Here is a 15204-nt window from a genome sequence, read left to right as displayed (position 1 = left end):
ATGGAGGAAGTCAGTGTTGATGTGTGTGTGTGTAGGCCTCTGTTAGTCTCGAGAGACCATGGATGTGCACCTTGGAAAGTTTCCAGAGCTCAAGCCTGGGCAAGGTTTTTATTTTATGGAAAACTGGCAGTTGCTCAAGCTGCAAGTCTCCCCTCTCCAATGCCACTGATGTTGTCCAAGGGAAGGGCATTAGGACCCATACAGCTTGGCACCGGTGTTGTCACAGGGCAATGTGTGGTTAAGTGCCTTGCTCAAGGACACACACAGAGCCTCAGCTAAGGCTCGAGCTAGCGACCTTCAGGTCACTAGACGAACGCCTTAACCACTTGGCCACGTGCCAACACCAGTGTTGATGTAATTAAGTCCTGAAGAAATTACTCCCCTCCAAGCCACATGCTATTCCTGAATTAGAAATGCATTACTCTCCCTTCATAATCACTGAGCCAAAATACTGGATTTCCCTCTGGGAGTACTCGCATTACTGCTCAAGGTGATTCACTTCCACCATCTTGAGGGGCATTAGGAATAAGCAATAAATGTTGGCCTTACTAGCAATGTGCACATTCTATAGAGTGAATAACATGAATTGACTGTGCAATAACCATTTAATAATTATAAAGTTATTCAATAATTCTGATAGATCAACTGTCCTAATGCCTTTATTTTAATGTGTGTTTTCTAGAGATGAGCGAAATTGTCTGGTTTCCAAAAAAGCTTTCCGAATTAGATAAGAGTTCCCAGAGAGTCCTGATGTATGGATCAGAGCTTGACGCAGACCATCCAGTGAGTACTTGCAAAAAGCCATTTTCAAATCACAGGAAAGTTAATACAGACATAAGATCTGCTAATTTCAAAGAAAATTTTATTGACAAAGTCACCATATACAGCCCTGAGATTCATTTTCACAGAGAATCTTTGAGCAAAAACTATTTTGATTACACTGAGTGTCCATCATATTCCATCCAAAGTACAGAGAATAAGCTCACTTCTCGTTTGTAAAGCATAGTCATTCCAAGAATTAAATCTACCCCATTATGTCCCCACTAAGTTCAAAGTTCCAAGTTAAAAATAAATGTATTTGGGTAAGTGGTAAGTTTTTTTACACAGAGAGTGGTGAGTGTGTGGAATGGGCTGCCGGCGGCGGTGGTGGAGACAGATACAATAGGGTCTTTTAAGAGACTCCTGGACAGGTACATGGAGCTTAGAAAAATAGAGGGCTAGGGGTAACCCTAGGTAATTTCTAAAGTAAGTACGTTTGGCACAGCATTGTGGGCGAAGGGCCTGTATTGTGCTGTAGATTTTCTATGCTTCTATGTTAGTATCTATGTACTACCTTGAGATTCATTTCTTACAGACATTCATAGTAAAACAAAATACAATAGAATTAATGAAAAAATACACATAAAGACTGACAAACCAGCAATGTGACAAATTGTGCAAATAAAAAAATAAACAAGTAAATAAAGAATACTGTAATGAATAGTAGACTCCTTGAAAATGAGTCCATAGATTGTGGAGTCAGTTCAGTGTTGAGGTGGGTGAAGTCTGGAGGGTTGTCAGAGGTTATAGCGGGACATCGATAGGGTGCAGAACTGGGCTGAGAAGTGGCAGATGGAGTTCAACCCAGATAAGTGTGAAGTGGTTCATTTTGGTAGGTCAAATTTGAAGACAGAATATAAGATTAATGGTAAGACTCTTGGCAGTGTGGAGAATCAGTGAGATCTTGGAGTCCGTGTCCATGGGACACTCAAAGCTGCTGCACAGGTTGACAGTGTTGTTAAGAAGGCGTATGGTGTGTTGGCCTTCATCAACCATGGGATTGAGTTCAAGAGCCGTGAGGTAATGTTATAGCTATTTATGCACCTTAGTTAGACCCTACTTGGAGTACTGTGTTTAGTCCTGGTCACCTCACTACAAAAAGGATGTGGATACTATAGAGAGAGTGCAGAGGAGATTTACAAGGATGTTGCCTGGATTGGAGAGCATGACTTATGAGAATAGGTTGAGTGAACTTGGCCTTTTCTCCCTGCAGCAATAGAGGATGAGAGGTGACCTGATAGAGGTGTATAAGATGATGAGAGGCATTGATTGTGTGGATAGCCAGAGGCTTTTTCCCAGGGCTGAAATGGCTAACATGAGGGGGCATTGTTTTAAGGTGCTTGGAAATAGGTACAAGGGGGATGTCAGAGAGTTTTTCACACAGAGAGTGGAGGGTGTGTGGAATGCACTGCCAGCGATGGTGGTAGAGGCGGATACAATAGGCTATTTTAAGAGACTCTTAGATAGGTACATGGAGCTTAGAAAAACAGAGGGCTATGTGGTAAAGAAATTCTAGGCAGTTTCTAGAGTAGGTTACATGGATGGCACAGCACTGTGGGCTGAAGGGCCTGTAATGTGCTGTAGATTTCTATGTTCTAAAAATGAGCAGCAGGCATCATATTGAGACACTCTTGGAAGAAGAGGCCTCCCAGCCTAATATTACATGACATTATTATATGCTAAAGGTCAAAGGTAACAGCAGGACTATTCTATAGTTACAATGTATCTACAATGCTTCCTTTGAATTGCATACAGTTTTCACACACCTTCTTCACACCCACAGTCCAGACACCCAAGGTGAATGTTAATTCCTGACTCTAGGCTGCATTCATGCATATGCATGAATTGTTCAATTTGTCTAATTGTTCTGAGCTGTATTTTAAACTCAATCTGCAATCCACATTCAAATTTGAAGATTGGTTGCTGGTGAAATTAATAATTGCTATGTACCCTAACAGTCTCAGAGCAAATGTTTGCTTCAGGCAGAAAATCTGGAACCCCTGTGGAATGTGTGCCTCAGGTCCAGGTGTTACAAATGTTCTGTCAGAATATTTGCGCATTCTAGAAAGATAAGAAATAGAATGTCTTATTCTGTATCTAGAAATAGAAATAACAGGCTTCCTCAAAGGCCTATGAAGACCATGACCAATCCTGTACTTCAAGTTCAGTTTCCCACCTAGAAACATAGAAAACCAACAGCACAATACAGGCCCTTTGGCCCACAAAGCTGTGCCAAACATGTTCTTACCTTAGAAATGGCCTAGGGTTACCCATAGCCCTCTGTTTTTCTGAGCTCCATGTACCTGTCCAGGAGTCTCTTAAAAGACCTTATCATATCCGCCTCCCCCACTGTCGCTGGCAGCCCATTCCATGCACTCACCACTCTCTATGTAAAAAATCTTACCCCTGATGTCTTCTTTGTACCTACTTCCAAGCACTTTAAAACTGTGCCCTCTCGTGCTAGTCATTTCACCCCTGGGAAAAAGCCTCTGATTATCTACACGATCAATGCCTCTTATCATCTTATATATCTCTATCAGGTCACCTCTTATCCTCCGTCGCTCCAAGGAAAAAAGGCTGAGTTCACTCAAACTATTCTCATAAGGCATGCTCACCAATCTAAGAAGCATCCTTGTAAATCTCCTCTGCACCCTTTCTATGGTTTCCACATCCTTCCTGTAGGGAGGCGACCAGAACTGAGCACAGTACTCCAAGTGGGGTCTGACTAGGGTCCTATATAGCTGCAACGTTACCTCTTGGTTCCTAAACTCAATCCCACGATTGATGAAGGCCAATGCACCATACGCTCTCTTAACCACAGAGTCTCCCTGCACAGCAGCTTTGAGTGTCCTACGGACTCGGACCCCAAGATCCCTCTGATCCTCTACACTGCCAAGAGTCTCATTCCACCGAGATGTAACACTGAGCGTCATAGGAAGTCATTCCTACCTGTGGCCATCAAACTTTACAACTCCTCCCTCGGAGTGTCAGACACCCTGAGCCAATAGGCTGGTCCTGGACTTATTTCCACTTGGCATGATTAATATTATTATTTAATTATTTATAGTTTTATATTGCTATATTTCTTCACTATCCTTGGTTGGTGCGGCTGTAACAAAACCCAATTTCCCTTGGGATCAATAAAGTATGTCTGTCTGTCTGTTTTACCATTAATACTATATTCTGCCATCATATTTGACCTACAAAAATGAACCACCTCACACTTATCTGTGTTGAACTCCATCTGCCATTTCTCAGCCCAATTTTGCATCCTATCAATGTCCCGCTGTAACCTCTGACAGCCCTCCACACTATCCACAACACTCCTAACCTTTGTATCATCAACAAGTTTACTAACCCATCACTCCACTTCCTCATCCAGGTCATTAATAAAAATTCACGAAGAGTCGGGGTCCTGGAACAGATCTCTGAGGCACACCACTAGTCACTGACCTCCATGCAGAATATGACCTGTCTACAACCACTCTTTGCCTTTTGTGGACAAGCCAATTCTGGATCCACAAAGCAAGGCCCCCTTGGATCCCATGCCTCCTTACTTTCTCAATAATCCTTGCATGTGGTACCTTATCAAATGCCTTGCTGAAATCCATATACACTACGTCTACTGCTCTTCCTTCATCAATTTGTTTAGTCACATCCTCAAAAAATTCAGTCAGGCTCATAAGGCACGACCTGCCCTTGACAAAGCCAAGCTGACTATTCCTAATCATATTATGCCTCTCCAAATGTTTATAAATCCTGCCTCTCTGGATCTTTTCCATCAACTTACCTACCACTGAGTACCCGATTTCCTTTAGAGTCCAAAAAGCTATCAGTTACGTCCTTGACAACTCATCAAGAATGCAGAGAAATAATAACTCTGAGCAAAGAAGTTGCTCCTGTTCTCAGTTTGAAATGACTGGATACGTGCTCGTTACTTCTAGACCCCATTCAGAAGGCTCTTAGTACCCACCTTATCATTATCTTTCCGTCTCAGGAATCCACCTGGTGGGTATACTCTAGACAACAATAACTTTGCATGGAAACACAGGCAAAAACAACACTTGCAAATCTACCTGGTGTCTCTGTATCCCGGTAACTGTAGCAAGGTTTAACAGTGTAGATATTTCCAACAGCTGAAATGACCACTGGGAAGACTGGGCACTCCTAGTTCTGACTCTGCTTTTGGCGACGAAGCACCTAACATTCAACATGAGTGCACTGAGTCGCAGCAGGTTTACATCAAGCTTACTTGGTCAGTTAAGATTCAAAGCACATTTATTATCAGAGTGTGTATGCGGTACACAACCCCGAGATTTGTCTTCCCACAGACATCCACAAAACAAAGAAACATCATGGAGTCCGTCCAAAGAAAAACATCACCCCCCCCCTCAAAAAATGCAGATGGAAAAATAAAGAGTGAGAAACACAGAATATAAAAACGCTAACCCACAAAGTCATTGAAGGAGTCCAGGCATATTCAGCTTGGTTCAATCTAGCGCTGTGCTGCTCCTTATCTGCAGGCTGCCCCACTCAAAGTTGCACAAAATAGCAACAAGAAGGGAGCGACCAGAGACTTGAAACCGGAAACACATCATAACATGAGCTGAAGAGTCCTATCAACAAGCCGTGCCGATCAAAACTTGCCAAAGATGCAGTTTATTTTAATTGCGCATGCCAAGGGTATAAATTCCATGAAAAAGACACTGCACATCACACACACATAAATTAACACAAACTATACATAGCTTGCATGGCAATGTAAACATAGCAGCATTAAGCTGAGGGAAATAAAGTTCGAGGTAGAATTAGTATTTTCCACCTGATGGCGCTGGAGACTGGTGACATTTTTCAGCTGTTTAATTTAGATTTTCCTGATCTAATCATGGTCTCACCTTGCTCAATTCCCTATTTATTAACTTAGTGAGATACAGCACAGAATAGGCCCTTCTGGCCCTTTGAACTGTGCTGCTCAGCAACCCATGATTTAACCATAGCCTAATCAAATTTACAATGACCGATTAACCTACTTCCCAGTTGGTCTTTGGTCTGTGGGAGAAAACTGAAGTACCCGGGAGAAACTCACACAGTCGTGGAGAGAACATACAATCTCCTTACACAGACCGGCAAGAAGTGAACCCGGGTCGCCTGTACTACAAAGCGTTGTACTAACTACTGTCCCTATATTGCAGAAATCATTTTATTTCACCTAATCTATGAGGTTTTCCCTTTTTCTTAGGCTTTAGATGGCAAGATCTTCACTACTGAGCTCCATCTCTTCATCTCCGCCTAGATATACAGTGTGCACCTGTCTCTGGCTTTCCAACAATTCACAATTAGACAATAGACAATAGGCCGTAGGTGCAGGAGTAGGCCATTCGGCCCTTCTAGCCAGCATCGCTATTCACTGTGATCATGGCTGATCATACACAATTAGTACCCCGTTCCTGCCCTCTCCCCATATCCTTTGACCCCGCTACCTATAAGAGCTCTATCTAACTCTTTCTTGAATGCATCCAGAGACTTGGCCTCCACTGCCTTCTGGGGCAGAGCATTCCACATATCCACCACTCTCTGGGTGAATAAGTTTTTCGGCATCTCTGTTCTAAATGGCCTACCCCTTATTCTTAAACTGTGGCCTCTAGTTCTGGACTCCCCCATCAGCGGGAACATGCTTCCTGCCTCCAGCGTGTCCAATCCCTTAATAATTTTATATGTTTCAATCAGATCCCCTCTCATCCTTCTAAATTCCAGTGTATACAAGCCCAGTTGCTCCAATCTTTTAACATTTTGACTATTTTTTCTGAGATGCCCCCCAGATCAGGGAAAGCAGCCTCATAGCATTGACATTGTCAGCTCCCTCCATCAAAATCTTTTGTTTCAAGGCATCTTCAAAGTTCAAAGTAAGTTTATTATCAAAGTACGTATACAACGCTGTGATTCATTTTCTTGTGGGCATACTCAATAAATCTATAGAATAATAACCATAACAGAGTCAATGAAAGACTACCCAACTAGGGTGTTCAACCAGCGTGCAGAAGACAGTAAACTCTGCAAATACAAAAAAATAGTAAATATCAAGAATGTGAAATGAAGCGTCAATGAAAGTGAGTCCATTAGTTATGGGAACAGTTCAATGATGGGGTAAGTGAAGTTGAGTGAATTTATCCCCTTTGGTTCAAGAGCCTGAAGGCTGAGGGGTAGTAACTGTTATTCTTCTAAACCATAGAGAAATTTTCCCAGTCCATTTAATCTTCAAGCAAAAAAAAATTCTTCTGAACATAATCTTCAGGACAAGTATAAGCTATGAGACCAAAACTGTGTGACCCCATTGAAGTTGTGTACAGTTGTGGCAAAAACCCGCTTAAAGATCCACAATTTCTTTCACTGTTCCTGAATCCTGGAAATTCCAATTTGGGCTCTCTTGAAAATGATTAAAATGTGAGGGACTAGAAACCTTTTTTTATGGTGTAATCTCCTCCACAATCTCCATTGTGGAAAGTGTACTGACTGCTTGCATTATGGCCTGGAATGGAAACAGCAACGCCTTTGAATGGAAAATTCTGCAAAAGGCAGTTGATTCGGCTCAGTACATCATGGGTAAAACCCTCCCAACCACTGAGCACATCGACATGAAAAGCTGTCATAGGAAAGCAGCGTCCATCATCAGAGATCCCCACCACCCAGGACATGCTCTTTTCTCACTGCTGACAGCACGTAGAAAGTACAAGAACCTCGGGACTCGCACCACCAGGTTCAAGAACAGTTACAACCCCTCAACCTTGAACAAAAGGGGAAAACTACATTCACTTGCCCATCCATTGAGATGTTACCACAACCAATGATCTCACTTTAAGGACTCGTTTTATCTCATTATCTCATGTTCTCATTATTTATTACTATTCATTTATATTTGCATTTGCACTGTTTGTTGTCTTCTGCACGCTGGTTGATTTTTCATTGTTCCTGTTTAGTTACCATTCTATAGATTTTCTGAGTATGATTACAGGAAAATGAAACTCAGGGTTATATGTGATGACTTATATATACTTTGATAATAAATTTACTTAGACTTTGACTTTGAAGTCTACTATATCACTCAATGGCCACTTTATTAGGTACACACCTGTACACCTGCCGTTAATGCAAATATTTAATTATCCAATCATGTGGTAGCAACTCAGTGCATAAAAGCATGCAGACATGGTCAAGAGGTTCAGTTGTTGTTAAGACCAAACATCAGAATAGGGAAGTGACTTTGACCGTGGAAAGATTGTTGGTGCCAGACGTGATGGTTTGAGTATCTCAGAAACTGCTCATATCTTGGGATTTTCACACACAAACGTCTCTAAATATTACAGAGAATGGTGCAAAAAAAACCAAAAACAGAAAAAAAACATGCAGGAAACAGCAGTTCTGTGGGTGAAAACGCCTTATTAATGGGAGAGGTTGGAGGGAAATGGACAGACTGGTTCAAGCTGACTGTAACTCAAATAGGCATGCACTCTAAGAGTGGTGTGCAGAAGAACATCACGGAATGCACAACACGTCAAAGCTTGAAGAGGATGGGCTTACAGCAGCAGAAGATCTCACTGGGTTCCATTCCTGTACCTAATAAAGTGGTCACTGGCTTTTAGCATGGAAATAACCCTTGCTCTGTTAACATTGCCATGTTCTGTGATACCCTTTAAAATGTTCTATTTTTAGCTGCATACACATTTACATCAATGTGAAGGACTTCAGAGTTTCACTCTTGCTACTGTTAAAAGAGTAAATGCAGTTTTGAATCTCTCCGTTGACAGGGTTTTAAAGATAATGTCTACAGAGGGCGAAGAAAATATTTTGTGGATGTCGCCATGAATTACAAAATGTAAGTGTTAGAAGATAACATGACAGTAAAAGTTTTCAGATCAGCTTGTCACATAGTCCTTAACATTGGTTACAATGGCTGTGTCCCAATATAAAGCTTGTGTGTCGAACAGGTTTTCTATTGGGCAATGAGTGACTGCTACGGGAGGTTGTTCTATGAACTATAAATCTTAAGTACATAGGATTCAGAATCAGGTTTGATATCATTGGCATATGTCATGAAATGGGCATCAGTACAATGCAATACATAATAGAGAAAACACATGAATTACAGTAAGTATATTTATTATAGTTAAATTAAATCAATAGTCACAAATAAAAATAAAAAGAAGTATTGAGGCAGTGTTCATGGGTTCAATGTCCATTCAGATATCAGATGCAGAGAGGAAGAAGCTGTTCCTGAATCACTCAGTGTATGCCTTCTTGACGATTATCTCCTTGATGGTAACAATGAGAAGAGGGCATGTCCTGGGTGGTGCGGGTCTTTAATGTCAGACACCTTTTTGAGGCATCATTCCTTGAAGATGTCCTGGAGCACTATGGTGGCTAGTCCCTGTGATGGAGCTGACTTGAAGATGTCCTGGAACACTATGGAGGCTAGTCCCTGTGATGGAGCTGACTTGAAGATGTCCTGGAACACTATGGAGGCTAGTCCCTGTGATGGAGCTGACTTGAAGATGTCCTGGAACACTATGGAGGCTAGTCCCTGTGATGGAGCTGACTTGAAGATGTCCTGGAGCACTATGGAGGCTAGTCCCTGTGATGGAGCTGACTTGAAGATGTCCTGGAACACTATGGAGGCTAGTCCCTGTGATGGAGCTGACTTGAAGATGTCCTGGAGCACTATGGAGGCTAGTCCCTGTGATGGAGCTGACTTGAAGATGTCCTGGAGCACTATGGTGGCTAGTCCCTGTGATGGAGCTGACTTGAAGATGTCCTGGAACACTATGGAGGCTAGTCCCTGTGATGGAGCTGACTTGAAGATGTCCTGGAACACTATGGAGGCTAGTCCCTGTGATGGAGCTGACTTGAAGATGTCCTGGAACACTATGGAGGCTAGTCCCTGTGATGGAGCTGACTTGAAGATGTCCTGGAGCACTATGGAGGCTAGTCCCTGTGATGGAGCTGACTTGAAGATGTCCTGGAGCACTATGGAGGCTAGTCCCTGTGATGGAGCTGACTTGAAGATGTCCTGGAGCACTATGGAGGCTAGTCCCTGTGATGGAGCTGACTTGAAGATGTCCTGGAGCACTATGGAGGCTAGTCCCTGTGATGGAGCTGACTTGAAGATGTCCTGGAACACTATGGAGGCTAGTCCCTGTGATGGAGCTGACTTGAAGATGTCCTGGAGCACTATGGTGGCTAGTCCCTGTGATGGAGCTGACTTGAAGATGTCCTGGAGCACTATGGAGGCTAGTCCCTGTGATGGAGCTGACTTGAAGATGTCCTGGAACACTATGGTGGCTAGTCCCTGTGATGGAGCTGACTTGAAGATGTCCTGGAGCACTATGGAGGCTAGTCCCTGTGATGGAGCTGACTTGAAGATGTCCTGGAACACTATGGAGGCTAGTCCCTGTGATGGAGCTGACTTGAAGATGTCCTGGAGCACTATGGTGGCTAGTCCCTGTGATGGAGCTGACTTGAAGATGTCCTGGAGCACTATGGAGGCTAGTCCCTGTGATGGAGCTGACTTGAAGATGTCCTGGAGCACTATGGTGGCTAGTCCCTGTGATGGAGCTGACTTGAAGATGTCCTGGAGCACTATGGTGGCTAGTCCCTGTGATGGAGCTGACTTAAGTTTCTTGCAGACAGTTGATTTTGGGAGATTTCAGTTAAATTGTTCATCTCTGGCTGATGTAGAGAATTGCAGGAGAGATCCACCACAGGACTTCGGCCGGTGAGTAGGTAGGAAGAACAACCATGGTGGTCACACCTTTGGAAGTTGCTGTGGCTCTAATGAGGGCCTGAGGTCTTTCAGAACTAAGTTACTCTGATTTAGAGAATTATCCGAGGGAAGATCATATAGGTTATAGGTGCATATAGGTGCATTTGGAGGTCAAGTTGCCACCAGTGATTTCATATCCAGTACCTTCATATCATATCTCATCAAATCATATCTCCCTGTACACTGGACAGTACGTGTGGGCTCTGAAAGCAAAATTGCTCAAAAGCATTGGCAAAGGACTTTACTGTGACTGATGCAATTTCAGCTGATTACAGATCTATGCACCTTATCTCTCCTTGTTGGCCATTTAGCTATAGAAGGAGCTTCCATGCTGTTCCTTCAGTTAAGCAACTGTCCATGGATAGACAAGCACAAGTCCTATTCACTTACGACTTAAGTGTATGCATAAATTGAAGTGTACTCACTTGCATTGTGTTTCACAGTAGCCCAACAGCATACAGTTAATTTAGAACACAGGCCCTTTGCTCAATGATTCCAAGCCGACCTTTCAACCTACCGCACAATTATATCAAGCAAATGGCCATGTTGGTAGCAGGGTGGAGATACCTCTCTGCCAAAGGAGGTGTAAGGCACTCCTTTCCACTAGCCTGCAGGTCACCCTTGCGAAAGGTGTAGCACCTGCTGAGACCCCCTCCCCCCACCAAATCAGGGTCACCTGAAGCCATGGGAGCAGGTGGTGGATGGCCGTACGAGCAGCTGGTGCATATCACAAGTCCTGGTTATGCAACCACTGACACCAGGCAGACGATCTCTGAAGAGTATTGATAATGGCTGGGGTCACCCGTCTTGTAAAGACACTGCCCAGAATAAGACAATGGCAAACCACTTTTGTAGAAATAATGGTCATGGCAAGACCATGATTGTCATGTCATGTGACACAGTACATAACAAAGGGGCAATATGCCCATGTAATACACACAACCACTCTGTGATTGAAAGATGGCGAGATGTCCAGTTGCAGTGATCACCCTGGCTCCAACTAATGGTGTGATTGTACATCCTTTACATCTTTCTCAAGATCACAAGACTCTGCTAGATAATAAGAGCTCCAAGTGATGCAAGTCTACCTCACTAGTGACAGCAGATATGCTCTGCAGCTGGTGCTTATTGTGTGCTGTGTTGTCATCTGCTTTGGCCAGCCAGGGGAGACTACATCGGAAGCCACGCGCAAGGAAAAAGGCAGGCACTTGATCTGGGGAAATTTCATTTAAATTGTTCATCTCCAGTTGATGGAAAGAGTTGCAGTATAGATCTACCAACAGCGATTATGTAGCAAAGGCATCGATGGAGTATGGCCTGGTATTTGTGTAAGACTGAAGGTAAAACTTTTCAGGCCTTTTCTCCCACCGATTCTGCTTTCAAACATTGGATCTCTGGAAAATAAACTAGATTACCTGCATCTGAGATTGAATTAATGAGAGATGAGGGATAGCTGTGTGCCCATCCTGACAGAAATGTGGGTCCAGGACACTACCCCTGAAGGGTACATACAGCTTGAGGATTTCGTCTCCTTTCACGCAGACAGAATTCCTGCGATGTCCGGCAAGACTTACGTTGGCAGTGTATGTATCTATGATAATGAGAACTGGTGGCAATCCTGATACATCAGAAGCACTCGAGCAGTATGTGTGGAAAGAGAAACGAGTGAATGATTTGGGTAGAAGACCCTTCATCAGAACTCATGGTTATGTTGGACAGGCAATGTCAATTCATGCCTGACACCAGAATAGGCATTCTGCTCTCTGCTCGAGGAAAGAGGTCAGCAGATGTGCTCAAAGTCTCTTTGAACTCTCCGACTGGTTCAGGGAAATCCTGGCCCATGACTGTTCAAAGAGGAGAAGAAACATTTGGGATGGCAAGGAGAAACACAAGGCTGTACCAGCAGGTGGAATGGGTCACCTCAGAAGCTATCCACCTCCAACCCTGACATCCATCTCCTGCCCCCATCTCTGGTCGGTCTCCAATTCCCACACTGGCTTCATCAACTACCTCAGAGCCCATTGGACCAGAGTGGGAGTAAATCATCTTCGATTCCAGGGACTTCCCTGGAGAAGACCACTGTTTGAAAAGAATTAGTTCACCTAGACTTAAGACCTCCAAAGGTTTCACTTTATGTGGTGCTGACAGCACCAAAAGAACACAAGTTTCAAAATGGATTTCATAAGTTCAAGAGAGACATGAAGACATCATGTCTCCTCCACTGTTCAATACTCTGGTTGATCTTATAAGGAAAACCCACTTTTCTATACTAACCTTGCATTCCTTTATTCCCTTAACCTGTAAAAACCGATCTCTGTTTGTCTTGAACAAAGGAGCTGGAGAAACTCAGCAGATTAGGCAGCATCTACAGAAGGGAAGAGGATGATTGATGTTTTGTGTCTCTGGGATGGAAAGAAAGAGGAGTGATAGTGAGTATGAAAAGGTGGGGTAGAGGTGGAGCAAGAGCTGGTAGGTGATAGGTGGATCCAAGTGAGGGAGTGATGGGCTGATGAGAGAGTGAGCGGGGTGGGAATGATGCAAGAAGCTGGGAGCTGATAGGTGGAAATGACCCAAGAAGATAGAATCTGATAGGAGAGAACAGTGGATCATGGAATAAAAGGAAGGAGGTAGAAGTGTGTGAATAATGGGCGAATGGAGAGGATGGGGAGGGGGCAAGGAAAAGAGAGATGGTGAAGGGGCACTGTTGGATCAGGAGGATAATAAAGTGGGGAAAGAAACAGAGGGAGTTAGTTACTGGAAGTGAGAGAAGCCAGTGTTCACGCCATCAAGTTGGAGAATATCCAGGTGGAATATGAAGTAATTTTCATCTAATTTATGCTTAACCTCAACCTGGCAGTGAAGGAGGCCATGGACAAGTATGTTGGTGATGAAATGGGTAGTGGAATTGAAGATCTGGGCTAATGCAGTGGATGGAGTGAAGGTGCTAACGTGTCTTGATCTGAATGTATTCAATGATTGAGTCTCTACACCCCTCTGGGATAGAGTATTCCAAAATCAACACAAAAACTAGGGTAGATTTAATCATTGAAAATTTATAACTTCTCAAAATGAATTTTCAGTGTGTATTCTTTATAATTATAGCTAATATTAAACTTTCAATCTGGTGAGATTTACTGTTTGCTAACACGTCCACTTACTGCCCTCTAGTGGTCAGCCTATTCCTAGAGTTGAATACACCGAAGAAGAAATTCGCACCTGGGGAATGGTGTTCAGAGAGCTGACAAAGCTTTATCCAACTCATGCGTGCCAAGAGTACCTGAAGAATTTCCCCCTCCTAACCAAGTACTGTGGCTACAGAGAGGATAATATCCCTCAACTGGAAGACGTGTCTGCATTTTTGAAAGGTATTTGTCAGCATTGGTAGGATTATTGCCTACCAAAAGGGAGACTACACCGTAATAACTAGGACATCCTCAAGGAACGATGCCTCAAAAAGGAGGCACCCATCATTAAGAACCCTATCACCCAGGTCATGCCCTTGATGCACCATCAATAACTCACTCTGAGACGTAGGAAGCGAGGTATCGGCTTTTATTGACTGGAAGAATGAACAACACTACATCCTGGGGAATGAGGCTGGGCAACAGGCCTCAGTCGCCTTTATACAGGGGTCTGTGGGAGGAGCCACAGGAGCAGTCCAGACAGGTATATGTAGTTCACCACAGCCCTGTTCTCATTGCCACTATCAGGAAGGAGGCTGACACAATGATTCAGGAATAACTTCTTCCCCTCTGCCATCAAATTTCTGAATGGACATTGAACCCATGAACATCACTGCTTTTTAATTGTTATTTATGCATGGTTTAATTCATTTTCTCCCCCTATTATTGTGTATGGCACTACTGGCTGCCGCAAAGACAACAAATTTCATGACATGTACCGGCGATACTTACTCTGATTCTGATCCGGGTTCATTTCCTGTTTAATACAAATTGTGCCGTGACAACATCGCTGTGATTGCGGGGATTGCAGCTGCTTTCTGCGGGTGTGGGTAGAGTGGCAGTCTCGCAGTGTCAAAGATCTGGGTTCAAAACCCACCCCCGGTACCGTCTGAGTGGGGTTTGCTCCCTGTGACTAGAGTCACGAAATTTGTTGTTGTTTGTCGAAATTTGTTGTGGAAAACATACAAAATCATGATAGGTTACGATAAAGAATAAATTGTGCGAATGAGGAATAATAAGATAGTGTTCATAGGTTCTTGGATTGTTCAGAAATCTGACGGCAGAGGGGAAGAAGCCGCTCCTAAAACATTGCATGTGGGTCTTCAGGCTCCTGTACCTCCTCCCTGATTATAGTAATGAGAAAAGAGCGTGTCTTGGAGGGTGAGGGTCTGTTGGTAATGATGGCTGCTGCTTTCTTGAGGCGTTGCCTCTTGAAGACATGCTCAGTGCTGGTGAGACTACTGGCTATGATGGAGATGTCTACAACCCTCCGCTGCTCTTTGTGATACTGTGCAATGGAGCCTCCATATCGGGAGATGAAGCAACCACAAACACCAAAGATTCTACATTGGCAGGAAATCCAATGCAACACACACAAAACACTGGAGG

The 15204-nt window shown here is 43.5% G+C and overlaps 1 protein-coding gene across 1 annotated transcript in view; it reads left to right on the top strand.

Moving 5' to 3' along the window:
* LOC140734935 (tryptophan 5-hydroxylase 2-like) overlaps positions 1–15204 on the top strand; it is a 63676-nt gene that overhangs the window by 26033 nt on the left and 22439 nt on the right. Inside the window, exons 4-6 of the mRNA XM_073059654.1 lie at positions 683–783; positions 8622–8689; positions 13802–13998. Coding sequence (XP_072915755.1) covers positions 683–783; positions 8622–8689; positions 13802–13998 — 366 coding nt within the window. The remainder of the gene's footprint in view (positions 1–682; positions 784–8621; positions 8690–13801; positions 13999–15204) is intronic.

The sequence above is a fragment of the Hemitrygon akajei genome, chromosome 10 (assembly GCF_048418815.1).
Source record: "Hemitrygon akajei chromosome 10, sHemAka1.3, whole genome shotgun sequence".
In the NCBI taxonomy this organism is placed as follows: Eukaryota; Metazoa; Chordata; class Chondrichthyes; order Myliobatiformes; family Dasyatidae; genus Hemitrygon; species Hemitrygon akajei.
The sequence above is the reverse complement of the archived record's forward strand: the minus strand, read 5'-3'. Positions and strand labels throughout refer to the sequence as shown.